The sequence below is a fragment of the Alternaria conjuncta genome, assembly GCF_024043145.1.
Source record: "Alternaria conjuncta strain BMP 0040 chromosome Unknown scaffold_6, whole genome shotgun sequence".
In the NCBI taxonomy this organism is placed as follows: domain Eukaryota; kingdom Fungi; phylum Ascomycota; class Dothideomycetes; order Pleosporales; family Pleosporaceae; genus Alternaria; species Alternaria conjuncta.
The window spans coordinates 1158325-1184546 of record NW_026250095.1 but is presented as its reverse complement, the minus strand read 5'-3'; the positions used below and the strand labels follow the sequence as shown (position 1 = coordinate 1184546).

Here is a 26222-nt window from a genome sequence, read left to right as displayed (position 1 = left end):
TACCTACACAATCATTGAATTGGGTTTGGGCCGTTTTCATCGAGTACCAAGACTGACGTGTAGCAGACTTCTGGCCGTTGACCGTACTCCGCGTCGGGTAGTAATGGGTGCGCAAGCGAATCAAAGCTATGGAACGCGTGGCGGTATGAGGATTATTGGTCGTCGGAATCCGGTGGCTGCGGGGAGTTTCTCTGTTCCCGCCTCATCTTCATGTCCGAAACGCAACGTTGCGGCTCTTCGCGGGATCAGGCGAACAATCGAAACTTTTTGACATCGGCCCTTTTGCCGCCCATGACGGTGTCAACGTCAACTATGATGACTTGGCTCGAGCAGGATTGAGCTCTCGGTCTGCGAAGAACGGTAAGCGGGCGGGGTCGTTCGGGATTACGAGTGTCTGGGTGGAGGTGTGGAGGCACCAGGCTCCTAGATGCCACCCCACCACATCGACGCACCGTCCCAATCTTCATCAACTGATATATAATGATATTGAATTCGCATTCTTTCATCGAAGCAGCAATAGCAGCAAAAACGGGGGCGTTGTGGCGGAGTGGTTATCGCGCAAGACTAGAAATCTTGTTCCTTCGGGAGCGTCAGTTCGAATCTGGCCAACGTCGATCTTTTTGCGCATGCAGGGCAGTAGGTCTCTCTGGCTGAAGCCCTACTTTTTGCGCTATTCTACGTGACAACGTTGTGTTGACTGACAAGCCCATCTTGGCGTGTACACACTCCCCAGTCCGGACAGCTGCTATCTAACTTCCCATGCCACCGCGACCCTTTCCGTTTCCCTTCCGCGTGGGCACCGATATTTGCAATGTCCCAAGAGTGCGATCCATCATCACGCCCCGTGCCGGCAGCGAAGGCGAGCCTCTGCGCCCTCTGCGTCACTACCTGAAGCGAGTGTTTACCGAGCACGAGCGCCAGTATTTCTGGAATCGCTTTGGGCCCGAAGAATCCGTATTGGAGAAGGCAGATGTAATCTCTAACTTTCTCGCTGGCAGGTGAGTATTCGCATAAGCTTAATCTCTCAACTACCAGCTTACGTGATACAAGGTTCGCAGCGAAAGAAGCTTGCCGCAAAGCAATTCAACACCTCGACATTGTTCAAAGAGGGTTCAAGCATATCATGATCCTCCCTGTTACCGCGGTTGATCGCAGTAAGCACCAATCGCTACGGCCCCAGGGCTTGATTTTGGATATGGTCTACGAAGATTTCGAGCCAACATGGGTGAAGCCCGACGGCAAAATCGGAGTGATCGATATGAGCGAGCTCGATGGGCAGCTGTGCGAAATTAGCATCAGCCATGATGGAGACTATGCGACCGCTGTGGCTATAGTGCCGATGGCGGAGAAGTGGGAACATTGATTCGGATGGTTCTGGTGCGGAAGCTCTCGTTTGTCATGTTTTGCTGAACCAATCCATGGATGCTGGTACCAAAGATCTTTGTCAATCATGAAATCTCCATCCCCAATTCGACATAACCACGACCATCACATATGGCTTTATCCATTCTGTTGCTGCCCAGAAAATGCGTCTAGCTGCTTACACGAACGAACTTCCGTAGCGACTTGAACTACACATTACATCACAACATGACAACCACATATACAAGGTCTACGTTTGGCAAGTCCAACATGTTCGCGCCCGCGCTGCCATCAGCATGGCAGCGTATACAGCAGGATCCAATACTCTTCATCGCACAGTGGTTATATGCTCACCGACCGCTTTCGACAATATCACAGCCCGCGTCCACAACATCGAAGTCCGCTTCTACGATCCGTGTTAGGGTTATCTGCATCTCCGATACGCACAATGAGCAGCCGCATGTACCGAACGGCGACATCTTGATCCACGCCGGCGATCTGACAGTCAACGGCACATTTGAAGAGCTGCAGTTACAGCTCGACTGGTTGAACAGTCTGCCACACCAACACAAGATCGTCATAGCAGGGAATCACGATTTGCTTCTCGATCAGTCCTTCTTTCGCCGCAACCCACGACTTGCAAGCCGAGAGAATGATGAACGCAGACTGCGAGATCTCAGATGGGGAAGTGTAGTATACCTCGAGAACGAGCTGAGGGTGCTCAACGTTCGGGACAGGGACGTCAAGGTCTATGGAAGTCCCATGACGCCGAAATACGGCAACTGGGCGTTCCAATACCAAGCAAAAGACATGTGGTCAAACACTGTCCCGGAGGCGACGGACATACTCGTCACGCATGGCCCTGCCAAAGGCCACCTCGACTCGTCATCCGCGAACCCATCTTACTTGCAGGGCTGTGCTCATCTTCAGCGGGAACTTTGGCGCGTGAAGCCGCGACTCCATGTCTGCGGGCATATTCACTCAGGAAGGGGCGTCGAGTGTAGTGACTGGGGATGGCTACAGTGGGACTATGACGCTGTATGTTGTGGCGAAGAAGGACGCGTCGTCGTCCTGAGGATGCTGGCTTGCTGGGTCTGGCTGTGGGTACTCTGCATGTTGGGAAGAGCAGCGAATGGACGGACTATGACGAGTGTTAATGCAGCAGTTGTTGGTGAAGGGCTCGCAGAAGGCGAGCAAACTCTTCTCGTAGATCTTCGGTAACTTGCAACGATTGCCACGTCATGAGACACCTCTCCTCGTTGTACACGTAACATGTACTGTTTGTATGCCTCAACACGATGTCAAGGTTTACGTGCTGTCTCTTCATCCCCAGTGGCACTCCACAAACAGCAGACGGAGACACATATCGTGCAAACCATATACAGAAGTCCAATGGGTGGCTTCTGGAAGTCGGTAATGCCCAGTTTACAAGAGTGCTTGGCCACCAAAGTGGAGATGAAGATTCTAGGTTCATGCGTGCCGTCATGCCCCACCGATCCTCGTGGAAGCGACACAGAACGCGTTTCGGGAGACAAGATCCATAAACAACGACCCTGCGAGAGGCTGCGGCATGTGGATCTGACAGGAAACAACAGTGGAAGCCGAACATAAGGTGAAATGCAGCCTCAGCCTCAGCCTTGTGTACTCCGGAGCAGTTGAAGCCTGCATAGAGTATAGGACCAGAAATATAGCATGAAAATGACGATCGCAACCGTGCCCAATGCAGAGGCGGGGCCTGGGGCTATATGTTCAGATCGTTAAGCAATGTTCTTCTTCTAGTCGGCAGGAATGGTTTCGAAACGTTCAAGCGCATGCCGGCAAGGGTGGTCTCACGGTGTTGGAATGTCACCCAGCACAGCACAGCACAGCAAAGCGCGTGCATGCTGTTCAGGTCTAAAAGATCAGCTTCAATCGCCATGTTTAACCGTGGCGGCGGAAGTCTCCTTGCGATGCTTTGAATTACGGGTATGTTGGCCTCGACCAAATGGTAAAGCCAAGCGACAGAAAGGGGAATCCCAGGAAACGAGGAGACAGCCCGATGCCGCGGTGCATTGGCTGGACCATTGGATCGGCTCAGACCTGTGGGTTGGATTCGCACCTTCCTCGTACAGTGCTACGCAGGAGCTTGAAACGAGTCACAGTACCCGATGACAAGGCGAGCCTCGGCACCCGCCAGGTGGAATGTTTGTAGAACGTCGACAGACAACCAAATATAGCTGTGGCAGGCGTTCATAGTCGCAGACCGAGAGATATGAAACGTTAGAGCACGGAATGCGCATCTGAGGCGCTGATGGAATGGCGTCAGTCAAGGCCATGCTGACTTGAGAGATGAAGGACAGTCCAGTCAGAAAGTACCGGTACCAGGAGCCGACGTCGAGGCTGCAGTCCAGGTGAAGGCTAGCCACGGACAGGGGCTGCCTCGAACCTAGGGCGCTGTAAAGTTCATGTCGTTCGCTGGGGCGCAGGCGTGGAGGCGGCGAGCAGAAGTCGAAACCAGCCGTCTGCCCTAGGACGAACTTTGGCGAGTCGTCGAGAGGACAGTCCTGGACGATGCAGGCAAAGCGCACATGGCTGTCAAAAAACGATAGCGTGGTACGGTAGTAGTTGGTCGCACTTCGGAATGACTGTGGACACAGGCCGGCAAAATGGCTTGCTCAGCGAAGGAATTGGGTGGCTGCAGGCGATACGCAGCCCTGCAGTTTCCTACAGTCAGCCGGTAGAGACGTTGGAATAACAGTGTGCAGGGCCCAGGAAGGTGCCGCGATATTGCTTCTGAGCGAACAATCAAAGCATGTCCACGGGGTTGGGTGCAGCATGAGGCGGCGTGGTGAGCGATCATCATCATTCGCATGCGAGCGGGACCCGTGTCATGCCGAAATGAAGGGCTCGGCAAGGGCAAGGGCAAGGGCTGCGCCTTCTCTTATTGGCCGCCTGATGGCCGTTCCTTCCTCAGCAGCGTGCGCATCGAACGGTGGGGAGCAAGGCGCTGGAGATGGACATCAACACTGCGCAGGCGGCCGCCTCCAAATTCCTCGAAATTGAGGGTTCAGTCGCCGTGTCGTAGGCAAGGGATACTCCATGTCTTGGGCTATACGGTAGCACAGCCGGGGTATATATGTATTACCCTTGGCTAGTGCGGTTTGAGCTCACAGCCGTCTGCACGACCAGGGCCTCGCGGCCAGATGCAAATTAATCCACAGGCGCACCGTGGCGGCATGCGCAATCTGCTGCTGATGGAGACACAATGTCCGCTTCGCCTTTTCGTCGTCGCAGCCTCTGAAGTCTTGCTGTCTCCTGTCACATAACCTTCCCATCGTATCCACCCGCGACGTCAACAGCGAACTACTCCCCTCTGCAGCAAGCGCCGTTCTATTTTGCGACTATCGAATGCAGAGGCCCGCCGCGCGAAACCCTGGCTTTCCCCGTCCTGGACACTGGCACTAGTGGTGGGCAGTTGGTTCTCCTGCAGGGAGCAGCAGCCCACGGCGCTTTCCCTCTTCCGCCCCTCGCCCCTGCCTGCCGCCGTTTTGGCCTGGACACCTGGGCGACTGCTGCTGCTGCTGACCGGCGCCCTGTCTCTTCTTCTTCTTCACTACCCGTCGCCCACGCCCCAAGCCGACCTCTTCTCCACCACCCGCCGACAACCCCCAAACGGGCGCATTCATATATCGACTCTGCGCATCTCCCGCCCGTGGCTCCCCGTGGCTCTCTCCTCCGACCGTCAAGCACCGCTCTCCACGTCGCCCAGGCCTCACGCTCCCTTGCACGATTCTCCGAATCACGACCACTCCTTCAAAAGCAATTCCGCTCCGTCGCCGCAATTACTAGTAATCTGACCGTTGCCTATCAACGTCGTCGCCGCTCGTTTTAGCACCGCACCGTCCACGAAAACGCGTCCCAGCCCCGCTGACCACTTACGACACGCACGGCCACCCGCTGCTCAGGAACAAAGAAAACGCAATCGCTGCGAATCGTGCTTAGAGTGCCTCGACCACTCCTACGATTCTTTGTCGCCTGCCTGCCCGCTCGCTGTCATCCACGTGCGTACCAGTCTCTGATCGGCCCTGGTTCGGTACCGCGTGCTTCTAGACCCACGCGACGACTATTCTCCGGTACCTGTCAGTGTCAAACATGACAGCATAGTCCCGCAACCAACCCGAGAACATCGCGACGACGCAGCAATCGCTTCGCCTGTGCAACCATCTATTCCTAGCTGCATCGACAGTCTAGTGAGTCACCCAGTTCAGCGACGCGCTTTCTCCATGGAGACTAACATGCGACAGGTCCATTCTTTACCATCATTGACATTCGTCAAGTACACTCGTTTACCATAGCCCTGACAGTATGTTGTGCTACTGACACTGCAAACGCCATGGCTAATAACAGCAGGCTTCCACGTACATTGCCTTCGAGACTCTCGAGATATCTAATTCTACATAACAAGGCATCATAATCGTAACAATGCCTCGCTCAACGACAGTATGGGCAGCCGCCCTGGTTCTGGCCAGTCTCTCTGGCTCTGGCCCGCTCCTTACGACAGCAGAGGCCATGCCTGCACCGGGACCACAACAAACCCAAGGCCGTCCCCGATACTACTTCGCTAGGCACGTAAAGCGACAAATCGTTACCAATGCGACGACCCCTGCGGCTACCCCAGAGCCATCAACCAGCTACTCGTCCAGCAGCACTACTGAGCAACTCTCGTCCCGCCAGATGGACTTCCCGTCCTTCATTGAATCGCTGTTCCGCGGTAGTTCCGATTCATCGGCTCTTGCCTCATCCTCAGATGTGCTTGTCAGCACCAGCGACGTAGACACCACTGGCACCTTGTCCTCCGCTTTGGCAGAGAGCTCCTCTACCGCACCTCTCTCAGAAAGCAGTGTCTTTTCACCGCCACCACCTGCGGCATCGAGCTCTGCAGTCGAATCGTCGAGCCCCATCGTTAGCTCATCAAGCCAAATTCAGGAATCAGTCACTGCGCCATCGTCTACAGCTGCTCCTACGTCCACTTCCGAAGCAGCGCAAAGCGAGAAGCCTGTTGAGACCACCACATCCGAGCCTATCACCGAACCTCAGCCCACAACCGCTGTTTCTCCAACGGCCGAGATTGGCACTACCAGTGGTCTCCCCGAGACTATTGTGCAGCCTACATCAACCGCCCAAAGCAGCGCCGCATCTTCTTCTACCAAGGCTGACAGCCCTATTCTCGGTCCTATCCTCGGCTCCACTGGCCTCCTACCTGAGATCATCGTTCCACCAACTTCCACTGTCCAAAGCTCAGCTGCGGCCTCTTCGACCGCCGTTGAAGACACCCCAGCTTCTTCGATCGCCCAGAGCTCAGCGGCCGCCCCAACCGGAGGACTGCCTGACGTGATTGTACAACCGTCATCCTCCGCTGTCGACAGCAAGCCAGCGCCTTCTACCGGTAGCATTCCCGAGACCATCGTGCAGCCCACTTCAGCTATCGCACAGCCAACCTCGACGCCTCCTGGTGTTGAGAACACCCCTGCCTCGACAGGTGGACTACCGGATGTTATTGTGCAGCCATCGTCGTCAGCCGTTGACACACCTACTGCAACAACGACTTCTGCTGGTCTCGTTGGTGGACTTCTCTCAACGCTTCTTAACCCAATCATTGGATCTACTGGCGGTGTACCCACATCTGTTGTCCAACCTACCCAGGTAGTCTCATCGACTGCTCCCCAGTCATCTCAGCAAGCTGTCGGCTCCACTGGAGGCATCCCAGAGACTATCGTGACACCCACTGCGTCTCTTGTTTCTTCTGCACCAAGCTCTCCTGCCGCATCCAGCTTCCAGGGACCTTTCATCGTCCCTGGATCCACAGGTGGTGTTCCTGAGTCGATTGTGCAGCCTACCTCATCCGGCGGCTTGGTTGGTGGTCTGCTTTCAACGCTACTCGGACCCACCCCTACTTCTGAGGTCGGCTCCACTGGTGGTATTCCTGAGACAATTGTTCAGCCTACCTCTTCCGGTGGCCTTCTTGGTGGTATCTTGTCGTCAATCCTTCCACCCGTGCCTACTTCTGAAGTTGGCTCGACTGGAGGCATTCCTGAGACCATCGTTCAGCCCACTTCGTCTGGGGACCTTCTTGGCGGGCTACTGTCGTCGATTCTGCCACCTGCCGCCACTTCCGAGGTTGGCACCACAGGAGGTATTCCTGAGACTGTTGTGCAGCCAACCTCATCCGGTGGCCTAGTCGGTGGACTGTTGTCTTCGCTCCTCCCATCAGAAGTCCCGACAGCCACCTCTCAGGTTGCTTCAACTGGCGCACCCCTCTTGCCATCATCCGGCATTGTCATCGGCATCACTACGGCTTTGGGCACTGGTGATTCTGCTGCTTCGACTGCGACACCGACTTCTCTCTTGAGCTCTGGAGCCATTCCTACTTCGGAAACCGTAGCTACCAGCTCACCGATCCTCGACCTACCGGGACTTGTATCTTCGGTCATATCTGGTGTCCTGCCTACCGGTAGCGGCGTTGCATCTACTGCACCCACCTCAGTAGCTTCTGCTAGCGCGTCCGGCATTCTTCCTCCGGCACTCTCCTCGCTGTTGTCTTCAGCTGTCTCGGATCTCCCTGTCTCAGTGGTGCCCAGTGCTATATCAAGCATCCTGTCTGATCTGAACTCGGCCCTGCCCACCGGCACTGGTCCTATTATCATCCCGACTGTCTTGCCCTCAAGCTTGCTGTCTTCCGGAGTTCTCCCGTCGTCTGGCTTGCCAATCTCGTCAGGTATCCTACCATCGTCTGGCGTCCTTCCTTCTTCAGGACTCTTGCCATCCGGCGCTGTGCCTACCCCTACCTCTGAAGCTGTGTCTTCGTCTGGCGTGCCTGCCTCTGAGGCTCTCTCCTCTAGCGTTGGGCCTACAGCCTCCGAGACTGCAAGCATCACACCTTCAGCATCTTCAGGAACTGCCCTGCCCTCAGGCTCCGCAAGCTTGGGTATCACTCCTTCTGGTACAGGTTCTATCGGCACATCTGCATCACCGGTTCCAACTTCGTCGGGTAGCCAATCTCTCACTGTCCCGGCTTCAGAAGGACCTTCGTCAGCTTCTTCGACTGCCGCCACTACTCTGAACCCTTCAAGTGCTGGTAACGCCACCCTCAGCGATGCTCCCACTTCGTTCTTCAGCACCGGCTCTGTTGCTCCGTCATCCGTCGTTGTGTCCACCCCACCACCCACTTCAGAGACGCCCAAGCCTACATCCACGAAGGGCTCTGCTTCAATCACTATTCCAGCCCTGCCGACCACCACTAGCAAGGCACCGCCGGTCTTTTCCCTTACGCCAACCGCTACCGATAGCGCAACTTCGCTCATTGTTGGTACTAGCATCATCGTTGAGGCTTCGACTATGCCAACCCCCAGCCCCACCGTCAGCAGCATCCCCTCGAGTCTACCACAGATGATTGCGCCGCCTGGAGGAGTTCCTCCTGAGAGGCCGGACAACAGCTTCATGGGCCAAGTGTGTTTCAAGTGGCCGCTGAACTACCCGTTCGTGTCTGCAAACGATGGTGGGCAGCAAATTTTCCACTACCTGCCAATTGCTATCGCAGACGGTTTGAACATCTCAACCTCCGAGGTCAAGAACTTCGGTCTGAAGCCTCTTAACACCATGGAGTACCAGGGTTTCATCACCACTCTTGCCTTGTTCACCATTCCGCAGGATCTGCAGACGAAGCTCGCAGCGCAGCTCCGCAACCCCGCCGATGCTTTCTGGCATAACAAGAACTCCACAGTGAACGACCTCACGACCTTGATCAACACCGCGTGCCCTCTCCCCGCAGGCAAGCTTCCGGGTGACAACAGCCCTGCCAATGCGGCTGCCGAACCAGGTGCTGAGTCCACAGGTGGTTCCGGCGATGGCGGTGCTATGGGAGGCGACATCGGCGCCAGCCGCACTGTCAACAAGACTAGCGCCATCGTCGCTAGCAGTGCCATTGTCGGTGCTATCGCCTACGGTGCAGCCATGTTCTTTGTTGCTCGCCGATACAGGAACAAGCGCATGGCCCACCAGCGCTCGAGCTCTGTCCCCAGCACCAGCCGCATGACCTACGGTTCAATTCCAGGTGGCGCTGCTGCTTGGATGCATGGCGCTCGGAATGGTCGAATGACGCCTGGTAGTCGCGGCAGCCAAGGCAGCAGTACCACTCAGGGTCGCAGTGTCCGAACACAGCAGATCTCGGCTCCGGTCATGGCTGAGAACTCTCTTGGCTGGAACTAAAGCATCACTGCCCTTTCCCTCCCCTACAAAGTCTGCGCCGTTGTACCACAGACCGGATGTGGATGGCTTCGCCTCGTGACTACCAATACACCTCCGCCCCAGCGACCGGCTTTGTCCCATATCAACAACAAGTTGTCGCACCGACCTCATCCAAGCTGGTGTTCAGGATCCAGCCGCGAAGCAAATCTCTCATCACTACCGTTCGGACACGTTCGCTTAACCCAACATAAACTTACACTCTATACTTTAACATATATTCTCCTTTCACTGTATTTCACTTCTAAGATACCAGTCTACGCTTGGTCAAGCTAGACCGTTTTTTCCTCTCGTCATTTTGTTGATATATGAAATGGCCATTTCATGCCATGGGTGGAGGGTTTGGGGTTGCTGTCGATATATTCGTTATGCGTTGTACATGCATGAGCGGCAGCGCGCAGGGGCTACTTGTGGGGAGGCTGTCGTTCCGAGTACATAGTTGTAGGGTCGGAATTGAAGAAGAATTCACTTACTTGTTGAGCACAATAAATGCACTTGCGTGATTTGGGGTACGCAGGCGCAAAGCCACAAGGTCCCACATGAGCAGCCACAATGTCCAAAGACTGCTCGCATCGTGCATAGATGAGATGATGTGTTGAACGTAATTCCCTTGTGGACACGGCGTAGGATCTACAGCCCCGTGCAGCTAGCGGAGGCGGTAATGTTGCGCATTTCGTCTGCTATCGACGGTTTTTCGAACCTGCCGCAGTGGGAAATAGCTGCGTGAACCCTGTCGCTGTCTTGGCGCAGCTCCGCCGAACATCGAACACATTGCGGAGGACACCAAGCAGTAACACCCCAGCGAATCCCGTGACTGGCTTTCTCCCTCTCTGGACTTCCATACCATCGATACCCGTTCACGTTTCCTTGCCTCTCTCCGCGACTGCCTGCGCACCTGTGGACTGGCTACTAAAGCCACGTTCCCATAATCCACCCCTCCGCAATACACAGTTGAGCTATAACAATGCGTCTCGACGTCAAGGTACGCGACAATGCGCCGCTGCATACGTGAGTAGCAAAGAGCAATTCTAACCCGGCTATGAATATAGAGGCAGCTTTTCGCGCGGTCGGAGCGTGTCAAAGGTGAGTAGCCTCAATGGACACTTATCAAGACGTACACTAACATGTTACAGGCATTGGTAAGAACAGCAGCTCTGCTAGACATGCTCGCCGCTAAACATCCCCAAAGACTTTCACCCGACCGAGCCATGGATCCTTACGACGTTATACAGCGGTATGCACCGCTGGTCCTCCCGCCACAGGCAAAGTGCTGACAGAGGCAGGACACGTCCACATCTGGTCGTATATATCACAATCGATTGTCAAAACCTTCGAGCTTACCGACGTACCCGTACGCGCTGGTCGCTTCATTGCGAGGAAGAACTGGATAGTCGCTGGTAAAGCCCAAGCAAACCGAAACTATTGGAAAAGAAGTTGACATGCACATTCAGGTTCCGATGACTTCCAGTTGCGCGTCTACAACTACAACACCTCCGAGAAGGTCACATCTTTCGAGGCACACCCCGATTACATCCGCGCAATCGCTGTCCACCCAACACAACCTTTCGTCCTTACCGCCAGTGTGGGTAACAAATCTGAACAACGCAGAAGCGAAGCTGATGTGGCTTTAGGATGACATGACTATAAAGCTTTGGGACTGGGACAAGTCGTGGAAGTGTATGTGGAGTGGTCATACCAAAAGACATGGCATATGCTGACAGATAGCAGGCGTACAAGAGTTCGCTGGCCACCAACACTACGTTATGGGCATCGCGATAAATCCCAAAGACCCCAACACATTCGCCTCCGCGTGTCTCGACCGTACCGTCAAGATATGGTCCCTCGGCAGCTCTACACCCAACTTTACGCTCGAGGCGCACGAGACCAAGGGTGTCAACTTCATCGACTACTACCCCCAGTCGGACAAGCCATATCTCCTTACAACCTCCGATGATCGGACAGTCAAGGTTTGGGACTACACAACAAAAGCGCTGATTGCGACACTCGAAGGTCATACTTCTAACGTCAGTTTCGCCGTATACCACCCCGAGCTCCCCGTCATCATCTCTGGATCGGAAGACGGCACAATCAAAATCTGGCACTCGTCGACCTACCGGTTGGAACAATCCTTGAACTATGGGTTGGAGCGCGCATGGTGTGTATCGTACCAAAAGGGAAGAAATGGCGTGGCACTGGGATTCGACGACGGAGCTGTTGTCATCACCATGGGACGTGAAGAGCCAGCTGTCAGCATGGACGGTAGCGGAAAGTTACTCTGGGCGAAGAACAACGACATTCTCACTTCGGTGATCAAAGGCAGCGACCAGCTCAAGGATGCAGAGAGACTCTCGCTCCCTAGTAAGGATCTTGGTTCAACCGAGCTGTACCCACAGTCATTGCTGCACTCGCCCAACGGACGTTTCGTAGCAGTTTGTGGTGATGGTGAATACATCATCTACACTGCGCTTGCTCTTCGTAACCAAGCTTTCGGCAGCGCTCTCGACTTCTGCTGGGCCTCGAAAGAACACGACAAGGACTACGCCATCCGGGAATCCTCTACCAGCGTCAAGATCTTCCGCAACTTCAAGGAGCGGAGTGTACTGAATGTTGGCTTCTCGGCTGACGGCTTGAGTGGCGGCGTGCTTCTGGGAGTGAAGGGTCAAGGCGGTATCGGCCTATTCGACTGGGACTCTGGCGCCTTGGTTCGACGGATAGAGGTCGAGCCCAAGAGCGTCTACTGGTCTGAGAGCGGGGAACTCGTGACGCTTGCCACGGAAGACACATTCTATGTCCTTCGCTACTCTAGGGAGAACTACCTGGAAGCCGTGCAAAACGGTGAAGTGGACGAGGACGGTGCCGAGTCTGCATTCGAAGTTGTGTGCGACATCAACGAGAGGTACGTTGTAAGAAGCCATTACTGAATCCACAAGCTAATGACAAACAGCGTTCGTACCGGTACCTGGGTTGGAGATTGCTTCATCTACACAAACAGCACAAATCGCCTGAACTACCTTGTCGGCGATCAAACGTACACCATTTCCCACTTCGACTCGCCTCACTACGTCCTTGGATATCTACCTCGTGATTCCAGAATCTATGTCGCTGATAAGGATGTCAATGTGGTCTCCTTCGCGCTGTCTCTGGCTGTCGTTGAGTACCAGACACTTATCCTCCGAGGTGATTTTGAAGCCGCCGAGGAGACCCTTCCCTCTGTGCCCAAGGATCAGAATAACAAGATTGCTCGATTCTTGGAAGGTCAGGGCCAGAAGGAAATGGCGCTCAAGGTTGCCACCGATCCCGAACACCGATTCGATCTCGCTTTGTCCCTTGGAGATCTGGAACAGGCTGTTACAATTGCTCGTGAGCAGGACACGGAGCATAAGTGGAAGACTGTCGGTGATGCTGCTCTCACAAACTGGGATGTCAAGCTCGCGCAAGAATGCTTCGTCAAGGCCAAGGACCTTGGTTCCCTTCTCCTCCTCTACAGCGCAACTTCGGATGCCGCTGGCCTCCGGGAACTCGCTTCCCTAGCCGAGAATGCCACCGCAAACAATGTGGCCTTCTCTGCGCTCTGGCAAATCGGTGATGTCCAGGCGTGTATCGACCTGCTCGTCAAGACCAACCGCCTCGCCGAGGCTGTTCTCTTCTCACAAACGTACAAGCCAAGCGCTACCGCTGGACTTGTCAAGCAATGGAAGGAGTCCCTGGAGAAGGAGAACAAGACCAAGGTTGCTAGACTCCTTGGCACGCCGCCTCAGGACGGTGAGGGAGATGCAGAGATGTTCCCCGAATGGGATGAGTACCTGCGGTTGGAGAAAGAAGGCGGAACGGTGGAGGACCTTTTGATCCAGGAAGACGAAGTAGAGGCGGATGATGCCGATGAGGAGATTGCAGCCGATGCTGAAGAAGATGACGAGGAAGAAGACGAAGACGAGGAAGAGAGCGAGGAAAGTGAGGAGGAGAAGTAGGCGTCTGCATCAAGCGTTGTTTTGCTTGGCGGATCCGTTGTAGCTGCAGTTTGACTTTGGATGTGTGGCTGCTCCACGTAGCGTAGGTACGGTAACGGAAAACGATACAATGATACAGATGTTTCAAATATGTGTTATCCAAAGTTGTGATTTGATATATTGTAGCATGATGTGACGTTATATCACGTCCCTTCGTTAAATCTATGCCTAGCCCACAGAAACGCCACCCATATGTACGTTTGTCTTGTCTTCGTGATATTCCAACATATACAAACATTTTACAAGGCCATACTGATATTCAATGGCAGCGTTGTCATTACTGTACGACAGCCTCGTTGGTCGCGCCCTGGTATGCCGAGTCGCGGAATCTCTCCTCACCACTAGCTGTGCTGTCGCTGCTGCTCGCTTCCTCCGACTCTTCGGAAGTGGTGTGAACTCGACTTCGTACGCGCGCATTCATCTCCTCACGTGTATCGTCCACCGTCTCCATCTCGCGCAGCCCCTTTCCCCGACCGAAGAAGTCTTCTGTCCTCAGTCCACGGACATCGCCCTGTGCCATCCCTTTACTGCTCCTCAGCGTGCCGTCTGCCTTCTTTCTCCTGATGTACTCCCGCACTGGCCCCATGGCCGCATCTCTACACGCCTCCTTGATGTCCGAACCGCTCATGCCAGCCGAGACGCGGACTAGGTAGTTTAGATCAAAGTTCTGGTGGTCGATTTTGGTGCCGCGTAGGATTAGAGAGAAGATGTTGTGACGCTGTGTGGCTGAAGGGAGTGCGACGGGGAACTTCTTGGGCATGCGGCGGAGAATGGCTTCGTCGATATCTTGGATGCGGTTCGTGGCGCCGAGGATGCATATTCTCTGGGGGGTCGATGTGCCGGAGGAGGTGCTGGATGCGAGGCCGTCCCAGTGGGTCATAAACCTAGGAATTATTAGTCCTAATTTCGTCGCAAGTGAGGTGAGATGGTATTGTGACGTACTCAGCTTTCACCATTCCGCTGGCCTCGTGTTCTCCGCTTCTTCTCTGTCCCAAGACTGCGTCAATCTCGTCGATGAAGACGATACTTGGTTGTAGCTTCCTCGCCAGACTGAAGACGGCGTTGACGAGCTTGTTGCTGTCGCCGTACCATTTCTCCGTTAACGTCGAGATGTGTAGGTTGATGAAGCAGGCGCCGGATTCGTGTGCGAGGGCTTTTGCGAGCATAGTCTTTCCGCAGCCAGGAGGGCCATAGAGGAGGACACCGCTGGGTGCGCTGAGGAGCGAGGAAGAGTGCGAATAGAGGTGGGGCATGGTCAGAGGATAGATGACGGATTCTTTGAGCTCCTCAATAATAGAGTCAAGGCCGCCAATGTCTGGAATATGTCAGCTTTACATTGCGACGCAGGTTTCCAGTAGGCCAATTCGCGCGCACTCATGCGCATAATTCCACAGCCCACGGCTCAAGCCCGGACGAGTTTATGACGTACCCTCGAAGCTCACGGGAATCTCCTCGGGCGCAACCACCTCCATGGCAATCGTCTGCTCGTAGGTATTCAAATTGAGATCCTGTATCCTGGGCCGTCTGTGCCTCGATTCTGTGTCTTCCTCATCTTCACTGTCGTATTCGCCGTAGCTTTTCCGCCGCTTGCTTGTAAGGATGGCGTCGAGTTTACGTGTGGCGGCTGAGGCTTTGGCGCGGGCCTCTTCTTTCTGTTGAGCTTCCGGGTCGAGGCGTGTGAGGAGGTTGCGAATTACGAAGTAGGCTATTAGTGGCTACGGGGATATGAGCATGTAGTCGGCAAGGCAGTGAGGGGCACAGTGGGTGTGGGGAGACTGTGGCGCGTTCGTGGGTATAGACGTACTGCTGCAGCTGCCATGAGGATATCTGGGAGATAGCCCGTAAGGCTGCTCTTCTTATTTGCGCTCATGCTCGCTGGGCTGCACTTTCACCAGTGCGCTCGTGTCTGCAGATAGCGTGGGCTTGTGCTCAAAGAGCGAGTGCTGGGTCGGGAGGTTGATAGAGCGTGCGGTGTCGATGCCAAAAGTAGGGACCGATGCAGGAACCGGGCCGCGGCTGCGTCGACCTCAAGCCCGGCGTCACACGAGCTCCGCTCCGCATCCTTGGATCGCATCACATCGCATGCCTTCAACGTCACTCTTCACTCGCACGCAAAGTCACAATGGCCGCCGCATACAAGCCTACTGAAGCGATCGCGCTCATTCGACCAACCTTCGTCTTACCGCGCATCCGGGCCTCAAATCGCAGAGCGCACATCGGGCGCATCGCCTTCTCCACCACCCACCATGCACAAGCCACACATACGTCGACGAGCAGTCCGACGCCAAAACCGCAAAGGAAGTCGATTTCTTTGACCGGCGACACTGGCCAAGTCCGATGGTCTGATCTGTCACCGGGCGAAAAGGCAGTGCGGACCACGCAGCAGAGCTTCAACTTTGTAGTGGTCCTGGTGGGCATAGTAGCAACTGTACAGCTTCCCCTCACCAGTCTACTTTTGGAAGCGGCGACTAACATCTGTATTAGGGCGGTGTCGGCTACTTCCTCTTCTCCGATGTCTTCAGTCCCTCCTCCAAGACTGCCTACTTCAACCGCGCAACGACACTTATACGTCAGGACCCCCGATGTCAAAAACTACTGGGTCCAGGCGCCGAAATCGCTGCTTTTGGTGAAGGCTCTTGGTCGCGATGGGCGCGCAATCGCTACCTCAGCAGTACCGAAGAGACTGACAAGTGGGGCACTGAGCATCTGCGCTTCAGATTCTTTGTCGAGGGGCCGTTGGGACAGGGCGTGGTACATGTACATTTGACCAAGAGACCAAGTCAAAATGACTACGACTACGAGACGCTTGCTGTGGATGTAAAGGGTCATCAGAGGATTGATCTGATTTCCGAGAACAAGAAGGACAAGGTTGCGCCCAAGATTTTTGGCGCGCGGTGGTGGTGAAGACAAATCTCACAGCTCTTCGCAATGGGCTCTGGTGGTCGAGTAGCCATACATCCCTCCAATCAAACCTTTAAATTCTCGCTGCTGAACAGGCAGTTCGTGTCAGCCAACATGCAATTTGTTTTTCCATCCTCAAACGGGCCTTCCCGATGCGCACAGATATGAGAACAGAGCAGGGGCAAGGTAGAAACCTGTATGCTAGCGCACCACGGACTACACACGACTCTCTTCCCCTGCCCGGGCAAACTTGGTCAGCAAGATTGGGCCAAACCACTGCATTTTGTTTGTGCTTGCTCTAATTGTTTTGCTTCTAGATCCATCAAAATACGTCACACGAGGCTGACAAAAACCATGTGACCCCTCCAGCCTCAGCCATCAAATCCAACTTGACCACGTTCACATATGCACGCTACGACCTTGTGCATCGCCCCCCCTAAACCCTGACCTAGAAGCATCGTTTCTTGAGCCCAAACATCAACCACAATGCCCGTGTCCATATCCCCAGCCCAGCCCAAAGATGCAGTCGACATCGCCGCCCTACATGTCCAAGCGTTCAGCTCCAACGCCCTCATGCGAGCCATCTACCCCACCCCTGCTATATGGGCAGCACTTCAGGGCTGCGTCGAAGAAAAAATCTTAGCTGACATGAAGGAGCCCAAAATTACAGTCCTAGTCGCCAAACACACGGACGAGGCTGAAGTGAGGGAAGAGCAAGGTAAGACTGTAGGCTATGCCGTGTGGTGCCATCCGATCAAGGCCGAAGAGCAGGACTGGAAACTACCAACTTGGAAGTTGCCGGAGGGCACTGATTGGAATGTGTTGAAGCCTTGGTTAGCGGCCGCTGGAAAGACTGTGGAGGAAGTCATTGGGCATACGCCGCATTATGGTAGGTGGTGTTACGTGCTTCTGCATGACCTGAGATGCGGACTAATTGGAGGTCTAGATCTTATGTGGCTCGCTGTATCACCTGATTATTCTCGAATGGGTATTGGTACCTTGCTACTGCGCTGGGGCATGGACTTGTGCGAGAAGGAAGGGGTGCCTGTGTACTTGGACAGTACCGTTGAAGCTGCGCAGACGTTTTATCAGAAAGCGGGCTTCATAGAGAGGGGTAGAATCAGGTTGGTAGTTAATGGGGAGATGTACGAGGAGGTCGCTTTTGTGTACGAGCCCAAGCGATAGACGATACCAGAAATAATAATCGCCGAATTGCTATGAAGATGAATGGTCCTACCCGCTTGTTTCCAGCCTACGTCCAGGTCTCGTGTGCTCAGGCCGCATTTCCAGACCGTTCAAAATGAGTGACCCAGTTCCCTTCTCGCAAGCATACTCACGATCTCTTTGGTTAGCATCGTCGTCATGGCCAGGTCAGGATCATGATCTGGATTGGCCTCTGCGATGGACAGTCCAACGACATTGGTGCTAGCCATGAGTACTGTCAGGGCTTGCATCATCGTCTGAAATGCCACACCTGTAAAGTTTGGGACATTTGCCAGCGGGAATTCGCCTGGATCAATGGAGTCAATATCAAGGTGGACCCAGATAGCCTCAACCTTGTTCTGCTCAAGGTGCTCCAATGCTTCGTTTGCACGTCCTTCCGGATGGTTTGCCACCGCTTCTGACGAGATAACTTTGAAGTGCTCGTCGTTCAGATATGCTAGGTGCTTCGGCTTGTTCCCCGAGTGGGGAAGGTTTGTGCCAAAGAAAACTGTATTGTTACTGTCGCAGAGCTTCTCACGAGCGAGTACAGGGTCCAGTGTGCCTTCCGATTCGTCACTAATTGCTCCGGGCCGCGCCATGAGCTGCGTCATCGTCTGCAGATGAAGTGTACGAAGTCAGTGTTTGGCTCACGTTCCTCTTGCGTCTGAAGTTTGCTCACCATGCTTGCAAAGTAGCCCTTCCAATCGTCGTCCAAAGGTGAGTGCAGATCAGTGTCCGCGTCGATATAGATGAGACCGATAGTAGAGTCTTGGTACTCTTGCTTGACAGAGGAAAGAATGGCTGGCAGCATGCAGCACTCGCCCCCAAGAACTAGCTGGAATGATCTGGGCTCCGCCTGGAAGTTCACGGTCATCTTCTTTCGCACTCTGCGAAGGAGCTCCAGATTACCCGTCCTGTTGCGGATATTGCCTGGTACGAAGGGGCTGGGCTTGTAGGTCACCTCTCCGTCGAGCACGTCCGGTCCTGGGGCCGGGCCATCGCTGTCGGGGAATTGACTTGGGTCGATGTCAATAACGTTTACGCCCGCTTCGACCAGTCTGCGGTAGATGTCGACCGTTTTGAAAGCCGCAGCCGCCCTGGACTTCCCTGGTATGATGGAGCCGCAGTCGGCAGCCACGTACGTTACGCATGTCTTTCGCGACTGGTCCATTGTCGTGCTTTGTTATGCAACTGAGATCGAAAAAGCGTGATTGGAGTATTTACACAAATGTAATGACTGGTCTTCACTGTAGGCGGGGAAGGATGAATCTACACTGACATGTTGCTCATAGGGCGTGCATGCTGGAGTCTGACTACTCTGGCAGCGACATGACCGCAACCAGCTCAGCTATTCTCACATTCCACTGTGAGTTGATTCGTTCCCTCAGTCAACATGTCACCTAGGCCTTGGCGTAAGCTGGCGTGAGTTTGCTTCCAATGATGCCTGGCGACGCCGGTGCCACCTTGCAAAGGCGCGGTGACTGTATGCTACAAGCAAGCTTCTTGCGTCGGCTCAGCGGGAGAGCGAGTGACGATGTTAATGTATCCCTGGAAGGTACAAAGGAAGTGTCATGGATGGTCGCGGCTGATGAACCCGACACGCGTCATGGTGGGAACTTGATGAGAGACAGCGGGTACTTGCTTGTGAAGATTGCAAACGAGGAGTATGCCAGCACATGAAGGTGTATACCGGATGGTGCTGCTAGCTCAAACATGGGCTGAAGCCAATGTCGCATTCGCACAACCTCGCATTCGTCAAACGACGATAAATTTTCAGCCACCATGACTCGACGCAGCACCAAAGAACAGAGGAATTGAGTGCACGCTTATGCGCACGCCCCATGGGGATTGACATGTTGAGTCGGGGATGCGCGCCATGCTTTAGCAGCTGATGCAAAGATCCATATTTCAAAGATGGCACGGATAGAGCGGGCGTGGTCTGGTCGGGCAACGGACCAATGGCAGCGATTCCTTGACACATTCGCAGCTCTCGCACGTTGGCGTTGCATCATGGCTCACACAGTCACGACGCGTTTGGGCTCCAGTTTGCAACTTTGCTTCCCGTTTCGGCGACCCCTTTGATCGCTTCTACCCGCCGGCCTTGTGTTTCGGATCCACAGCCAGGTCGCGACCGAACGCAAATGTATTTTGGGTTGCGGTCCGAGGACCATTACGCACAGCAAAGTGCCGGACCATCGTAGCCGGAGTACTCAAAGTCTCATGGCGCCTCCAACGTGGCGGTCGTCCTCATCTCTTCTTCTTCTTTTTCCATAAGCACAGCAACCGCACAGCGCTTCCCTCTCCTACGCAGCACCCGCCGCAATGGAGCCCTCGACCACCAACTCGTCGGAGCACACGCACGTCGACTCGCACGAGATGCAGCAGATGCCGCCCACGTACCCCTCGCCCTCGATGCAGCCCGAGCAAGCAACCGGCAAGACGCGGGTCAGGTTCAACAGCTCGGCCAACGTCGAAGTCCCTGCGCCCCTAGAACACGTCCAGAGCTACACCCGCATCAGCGAATCCGGGTCGAATGAAATCACCACCAACGAGCACACCACCGACGCCGAAGAGCTCTGGAATGCATACCACACCGGCCAACAAAGCCACAACGCGCCGCCGGTGAGCGAAGTGGATCCCGAGGGCGCCTACACTGTCACCGGCAACACCAACGGCGGCATCTTCTACCAGCTCCTGCAAGCCTACAAGCAACCGGTGCGCGGTTATACCGATACATCCTCCGAAGCCAGCGAGACATCACCCACACAGAGGTCGCGACCTGGGTCTTCTTCAGGACCCAGCACCCCCTCGAAGAAGAAATGGTACAACGCAAACAAGCCAATGCAGTCAACAGAGACGCTGGCGACTCTCGTTGGCGCTTCAGCCAAGCTGGCAAACCCCAAGGATGACAAGAAAGACGCCGCCATGCGCCCGCGCCATCACAAGCGCAGTAGCAGTGGAGGAATCATTGCCAAGGTGTTGAAGCCAAAGGAAGATCAGGATGCCAGAATCAAGATACACGTTGCAAACATCCTCAAGCGACAGCAGTACATCATCCGCATGTGCCGCGCTCTCATGCTCTTTGGCGCACCCACACATCGCCTCGAAGAGTACCTTGCGACAACGGCCAAGGTCCTTGAGATCAACTCCCAATTCCTCTACATCCCCGGGTGTATGATCATCTCCTTCGATGACAGCATGACCCACACCGCTGAAGTCAAGATCGTTCGCACCGACCAAGGCGTCAACCTCGGCAAGCTGAAGGACACTCACGACATCTACAAGGAGGTTTTGCACGACGTCATCAGCTTGGACGAGGCTCTTGCCCGCTTGGACGACGTCATCAACGCAAAGGATCGCCATCCACGTTGGCTGACTGTCCTCATGTACGGTCTTGCTAGTGCGGCAGTCTCTTGCTTCTTCAAGGCCCGCCCCATCGACATGCCCGTCATCTTCGTACTCGGCATTGTCCTCGGGCTGCTCCAGCTTGTCATCGCTCCGCTGTCCAAGACATACAGCACTGTCTTCGAAATCACTGCAACTATCCTCATGAGCTTCCTTGCGCGGGCGTTTGGTAGCATCAACAACGGGAACCTCTTCTGTTTCTCGGCCATTGCACAGAGCGCCATCGCTCTAATCCTTCCCGGATGGTTGGTGCTCAGCTCGGCCCTGGAGCTCCAGTCTCGTGCTATCGTACCGGGATCTATCCGCCTTGTCTTCGCCATCATCTACTCGCTCTTTCTCGGATACGGCATCACTGTCGGCACAGCTATATACGGTGCGATAGACTCCAACGCCACCAATTCGACCCAGTGCCAGGATCCAATGAACCCATACTGGAACTTCCTCATGGTCCCACTCTACGTCTTCTTCACGACCTTCACGGTACAGGCCAAGTACAAGCAGATGCCGGCTATGATAACCATCGCGTTTGCTGGCTACATTGTCAACTTCTACGCTGGCCTGAAGTTTTCCTCATCTGCCCCCATCGCCTATACATTTGGCGCCTTCACTATCGGCGTGTTGGCAAACTTGTACAGCCGATTACGTCATGGAGTTGCAGCTGCCGTCCTCCTACCTGCAGTATACGTCCAAGTTCCGGGCTCTCTTGCGTCGAGTGGCAGTATCAACTCTGCCCTACGAACAGCATCAGCTCTGATCAAGGGCGCAGAGACATCGACCGACGTTAGCAATCCTTCATCTCGCTACGAAAACATTACTGACGTAGCGCAGACCACCACCGACAGCCTCAATGCCATCGTCTTCAATGTCGCTGCGTCCATGATCCAGATTGCTATCGGCATCACTGTCGGGTTGTTCATGGCTGCCCTTCTGGTCTACCCCATGGGCAAACGACGCAGCGGTCTTTGGACACTCTAAAGTATACATTCTAATATTTTCTGTCATGCATAGCGATATGGCGTTATAGCGACCCAAAATGGGAGGAGTTTGGGACATCTACCTGCTAATGATCTATAGTACTCGAACACCAAGATGTTCAACTTCAATGACCCACATGGAGATGAGTGGTGTCGAGGTGAAATGTGAAGGTAAGCCCCATTGCAACACGAGCGACTCTATCCGAAGCAGTTGTCGACTCGCCTTGCGACAACCAGTTCCAAGCAGCAAGCCGTTGCGACCACTCCACATTGGTTTCCATGCGACATCCGGACCACGCAGCCCTCGCCGGATTTGGACTTCCACAGCGACCAACCTACGCAGCATTGGCCCTAGCAAAACATCCCAAAGAACACCATCATCCGCCTGGTTCCACTGCAACCCATCGCCGGATTTAGACCTTGCGCCCAAGCCTCCCATCGGTTAACTTCTGCTCCATGCACCTACTCCCTTTCACGGCACACGATATCTCACCTATACCTCCGCGCCCACTCGTCCTGTTGTGATGCTTCGCTTATGATTGCGAGGCTCGCACAGGTTGATGGCACCATGCACTGCGTAAACGCCCTGATGTTGATACCCCATCCATAGCCATCTTTTGCTAACCGAAGCTATTTCGTGCAACGTGTCGTGACGTGTCCTATCCCTTCTTATGTGTTTTAGGAGGAACAGTACATACAACGGAAGAGCTGTTCCAAGAGCAAAGCGTTTAGATATAGCATCTAGACATGAAAATATACCCTTGTTTTCCAAGACCTTGCTTTCCACACCTGAAATATACTTGAATCTTCTGAAACAGCAACATGCTCGTCGTTGCATGCTAAGATGAATGTCAAGCGTGGGCACGAAGTCACAAAGTAGTCAGTCAGACTCTTGCTAGTTATTAAGGAGTAAAAAGATGAATGAAGAGTGGCGAGGTGTATATCACGTAGCCAGTGTATCTAGCGCTGCCTCATAGCAGTGACGTAGCATGAAGGTCTGCGCTCGGTGACATCACCTCCGATCCAGGAACAGATGAGGTATTAGGTAGGTGTACAAGCTTTGTAGTCATCGAGCGATCACGGCGACTTCGTTAATCGGAATCACTGCTAGCGAAGCATCACCAAGCTTCTCGTACCAACACTTCGTATCTGCAGCCCTCCATCGAATCGCAATGAAGCCCCGGTGCACAGACTTCTCCCAAGACTTGCGCAACGTCGAAGCTGAGGTACAGTCACCTTCTAGAAGGCCCGTAGAAGACGCACTGACTCATGTGAGACCATGTCCGTTGAGCTCTGGAAAGGGAACGGTCTTGGATCGGGTCCGAAGCGTGCAGGCTGTGATGTGATTGGTGCTGGACGGCTTACGCGATACGGGTATGCAGTCAGCATTGTGGCAGTGGTGTCATCGGTGGTAGTTCGGACCCGCTTTGACTCAAGACTGTAGGTATCAAGATGGATAGTAAGAGGAGTCGTTAGTATGCGTAATGTCGCATAAAGCTAACCATTTAATTTGTGCTTGTGTTGAGTAAAGAGCATCTCTGATAACCGGCCCTTGTCAAACGACGAGATAAAACGTATGCATGTTTCCAGACTGTTGCAGGTATCAACGTACATGATGCTACTGGTACATTATCAAAAGCTCTTTCTAGATGATAGATGGGCAGACGTGCTGCAGGCGGCGATCATCTATCTTCCCCGTCACTTGTTGAGCATTGCATGATAATGGCTATAAATCGTACGATAGATCTGAACGGTGGGGTCTGGTAAGGCGGCGGATCTAAAGCAGCGATAGTTGTCGTAGGGCTGTTAGTGTCCGCCAGGATCTACAAGCGCTGGACCCTGACGTGCGTTCTGCGCTACTACGCTTTGGGACCGTGATAGATGGCTCGAATGTGAGAAGGTGAGTTGAACTGGGTTAGCTGATCCAAATCCATAGCATTGGAACGGGGATGTGGTACAGAGGCCGTGTAATTGTATGTCACACGTCCTATGGTGTTTGGAATGAGCGAAACATGGCAAACCAACGTTGCTACTGGACAGCCTCATCTATCCTGTGTAGATAATGCAGAGTATTTGCATTAACATTCGACACTTCGGTCTAGCGTTTTGTATGTTTCTTGGTGCGCTGTGCCCCGATGCGGATGCAGTGAAGCGGCCTGTAACTCGCCTATGTCCGCCAACTCGCAGGTTAATCTCATCTCCCGCTACTGACCGTTTAGCCGGTGAGATAGCCTCGAAGTTTCATGGGTTTAGGGTGTAAGCTGGGGATTCATGTTGCGGAGAATGAGGTGTGTCAGCAGCGGGGCAGAGAGGTTGTGTTGCCGGTTAGGGATGGCACACTAATGACTTGCAGCGCCGAGACCAAATCGGCGCAGGCTTTAACGAGTATGCTTGACGGCAGCGAATGTGGCGGGAGAAGGACCATCAGATAAGATACACGATTCGCTTGAGAATGTATCGGCTGGCAATCCTACTACAAGGTTAGACCAAATAGCCCCATGCGGACCCGGTGGATGCGTAAGACGGCGGGCGGTGGTTCTTCAGCCTACAGGCTCGTTTCGCGAAAGCAGCTCCAGACCGGCAGCCCGAGCCGGTGCGTCCCTCTTGCGAACGTCACTAGTGCGCCGCCACGCTGGAAGTGCAGAATTACTGGTTTCGGTAAGTAGTCCAGCGTAGTCACAGCAGAACGCCGTAGGGCTGTCTCTTTCCACGTGGGTCGTGCAATGTAAGAATCACACCATACCGGCCAGGTGAGACTCTCCACAGCCTGGCGCAAGGCATCGATAACGTTTCGAGCACCAGACATAGGTATTCTGCATCCTGTAGCCTGCTCGGATGCATACGGTGAGTATATATCACCTTACGTCGCCGAGCATTTCCCTGATGTAAGATGGTGGTCGCTTGGGAATGTTCATGGACAAGGCTACTGATAAGTCATGGCAAGCGCGCTTACGTAGGTAGACTTTCAGCTCAGTTAGCGTTCCACGTGCTGCCACCATAGGGTTCCTTTTCGGCCACCCCCAGGCAGCTGTACCCGACGCTCACCGATCGCCTGCCGACCCTGCGAATACCTGCTTTCCTTCAAATGCACGACAAGACATGTGAAGGAGCGCATTCTACGCTCTGCTCTTTTGTATCAAGCTAGCGAAGCATACGATAGCTGCCTTTTTTCCGTAGTCGTCGCACCCGGAAGTCGTAACGCATCCGAATGCGCTAAGGCCTGACATGGTTGTTCTCGCCAGAAGGGCGCAATACACATGGTAGCGGGTTATAGCGGTGGTAGCCAATATAGCCCCTGTGTCGGTATTCTCGCAGCGAGCGAGGAAGAGCGGTGACAGAATTGCATGCACTTTACATCGTTCCCAGTTAGCGCGAACGACACTTCACTACGACCGAACTTCGGCCCAAGGCTCGCAGTGGAAGCGAAGGCTCAACAGCCCAGCTGAACGTAGTTTTGGGTCAGTGCATCGCTCTGACGTCGTCATGTAGACAAGTTCCTTAGACTCAGCGCAATACAGAGCGTCTGCGTTGAGGTATGTGAGCCCCTCACTACGAATGTTGTTCGATCGATCGTTCAAGATACCTCATCACAGCCAAGGACTGCCGAACTTCTGGAGATCCAGCCCTACCATGCATCTTGTGCGGGACGATAACCCTCAAGTGGGGTGGTTTTCTATGAAGACAAGACCAGGCACCTCTCTGACTGTCACCAAATGCGACAGCGAACTACTTTGATACCGTGGTTTTGGTTGGCTGCAAATTGTTGCAGCTAGTTCAGCATGCGTACTAATCTTTTTATCAAAGACTTGAAAGAGTAAAGCGCACGCCTCCATGCAGACCCCTGTCTCGCGGCCATGGCTGGTGTAACTCTGGGAACCACTCGAAGACGAGAATAACAACAACTGGTGTGCTTGCTGCACTGGTGGGCCGTGCTTCGGACGCGTGTGCCGGTAGCAGCTGTATGAGCATGCGATTCAAGCTATCTTCTGCACGTATTCCGCTGAAAGCCACATCTTCAGGGTCCACCATGGCCGTTGGGGGTGTTCGCGGGCATAATTGCATGGTCAGATATCCCTGCTCAAGCCACTGG

The 26222-nt window shown here is 54.2% G+C and overlaps 9 protein-coding genes and 1 non-coding gene across 10 annotated transcripts; 8 read left to right on the top strand and 2 right to left on the bottom strand.

Moving 5' to 3' along the window:
* The first annotated feature begins 533 nt into the window (after positions 1-533).
* Positions 534-614, top strand: J4E85_004801. The gene has a single exon. It is a non-coding gene; the product is annotated as a tRNA-Ser (tRNA).
* Positions 615-759: 145 nt separating this feature from the next.
* On the top strand, positions 760-1363 carry J4E85_004800 (uncharacterized protein; the record flags this gene model as incomplete). The annotated part of the gene is made up of 2 exons (XM_051469053.1): positions 760-998; positions 1036-1363. The coding sequence occupies 2 exons, from the start codon at positions 760-762 to the stop codon at positions 1361-1363; spliced, it is 567 nt and encodes a 188-aa protein (XP_051327268.1).
* A 269-nt stretch (positions 1364-1632) lies between these two features.
* J4E85_004799 (uncharacterized protein) lies at positions 1633-2311 on the top strand (the record flags this gene model as incomplete). Its single annotated transcript, XM_051469052.1, has 2 exons — positions 1633-2246; positions 2275-2311. 2 exons carry the CDS (start codon positions 1633-1635, stop codon positions 2309-2311), a joined length of 651 nt encoding a protein of 216 aa, XP_051327267.1.
* A 3512-nt stretch (positions 2312-5823) lies between these two features.
* Positions 5824-9606, top strand: J4E85_004798 (uncharacterized protein; the record flags this gene model as incomplete). Its single annotated transcript, XM_051469051.1, has 1 exon — positions 5824-9606. The coding sequence occupies one exon, from the start codon at positions 5824-5826 to the stop codon at positions 9604-9606; it is 3783 nt and encodes a 1260-aa protein (XP_051327266.1).
* Positions 9607-10606: 1000 nt separating this feature from the next.
* On the top strand, positions 10607-13610 carry J4E85_004797 (uncharacterized protein; the record flags this gene model as incomplete). The annotated part of the gene is made up of 9 exons (XM_051469050.1): positions 10607-10624; positions 10692-10725; positions 10776-10781; positions 10832-10876; positions 10926-11039; positions 11094-11224; positions 11274-11319; positions 11371-12538; positions 12587-13610. The coding sequence occupies 9 exons, from the start codon at positions 10607-10609 to the stop codon at positions 13608-13610; spliced, it is 2586 nt and encodes an 861-aa protein (XP_051327265.1).
* A 316-nt stretch (positions 13611-13926) lies between these two features.
* Positions 13927-15519, bottom strand: J4E85_004796 (uncharacterized protein; the record flags this gene model as incomplete). Its single annotated transcript, XM_051469049.1, has 4 exons — positions 13927-14533; positions 14592-14964; positions 15079-15364; positions 15454-15519. 4 exons carry the CDS (start codon positions 15517-15519, stop codon positions 13927-13929), a joined length of 1332 nt encoding a protein of 443 aa, XP_051327264.1.
* A 252-nt stretch (positions 15520-15771) lies between these two features.
* On the top strand, positions 15772-16553 carry J4E85_004795 (uncharacterized protein; the record flags this gene model as incomplete). Its single annotated transcript, XM_051469048.1, has 2 exons — positions 15772-16077; positions 16134-16553. 2 exons carry the CDS (start codon positions 15772-15774, stop codon positions 16551-16553), a joined length of 726 nt encoding a protein of 241 aa, XP_051327263.1.
* Positions 16554-17036: 483 nt separating this feature from the next.
* J4E85_004794 (uncharacterized protein) lies at positions 17037-17735 on the top strand (the record flags this gene model as incomplete). The annotated part of the gene is made up of 2 exons (XM_051469047.1): positions 17037-17439; positions 17497-17735. The coding sequence occupies 2 exons, from the start codon at positions 17037-17039 to the stop codon at positions 17733-17735; spliced, it is 642 nt and encodes a 213-aa protein (XP_051327262.1).
* Positions 17736-17845: 110 nt separating this feature from the next.
* Positions 17846-18924, bottom strand: J4E85_004793 (uncharacterized protein; the record flags this gene model as incomplete). Its single annotated transcript, XM_051469046.1, has 2 exons — positions 17846-18367; positions 18433-18924. 2 exons carry the CDS (start codon positions 18922-18924, stop codon positions 17846-17848), a joined length of 1014 nt encoding a protein of 337 aa, XP_051327261.1.
* Positions 18925-20075: 1151 nt separating this feature from the next.
* On the top strand, positions 20076-22133 carry J4E85_004792 (uncharacterized protein; the record flags this gene model as incomplete). Its single annotated transcript, XM_051469045.1, has 2 exons — positions 20076-21938; positions 21987-22133. The coding sequence occupies 2 exons, from the start codon at positions 20076-20078 to the stop codon at positions 22131-22133; spliced, it is 2010 nt and encodes a 669-aa protein (XP_051327260.1).
* Between the last annotated feature and the right edge of the window lie 4089 nt (positions 22134-26222).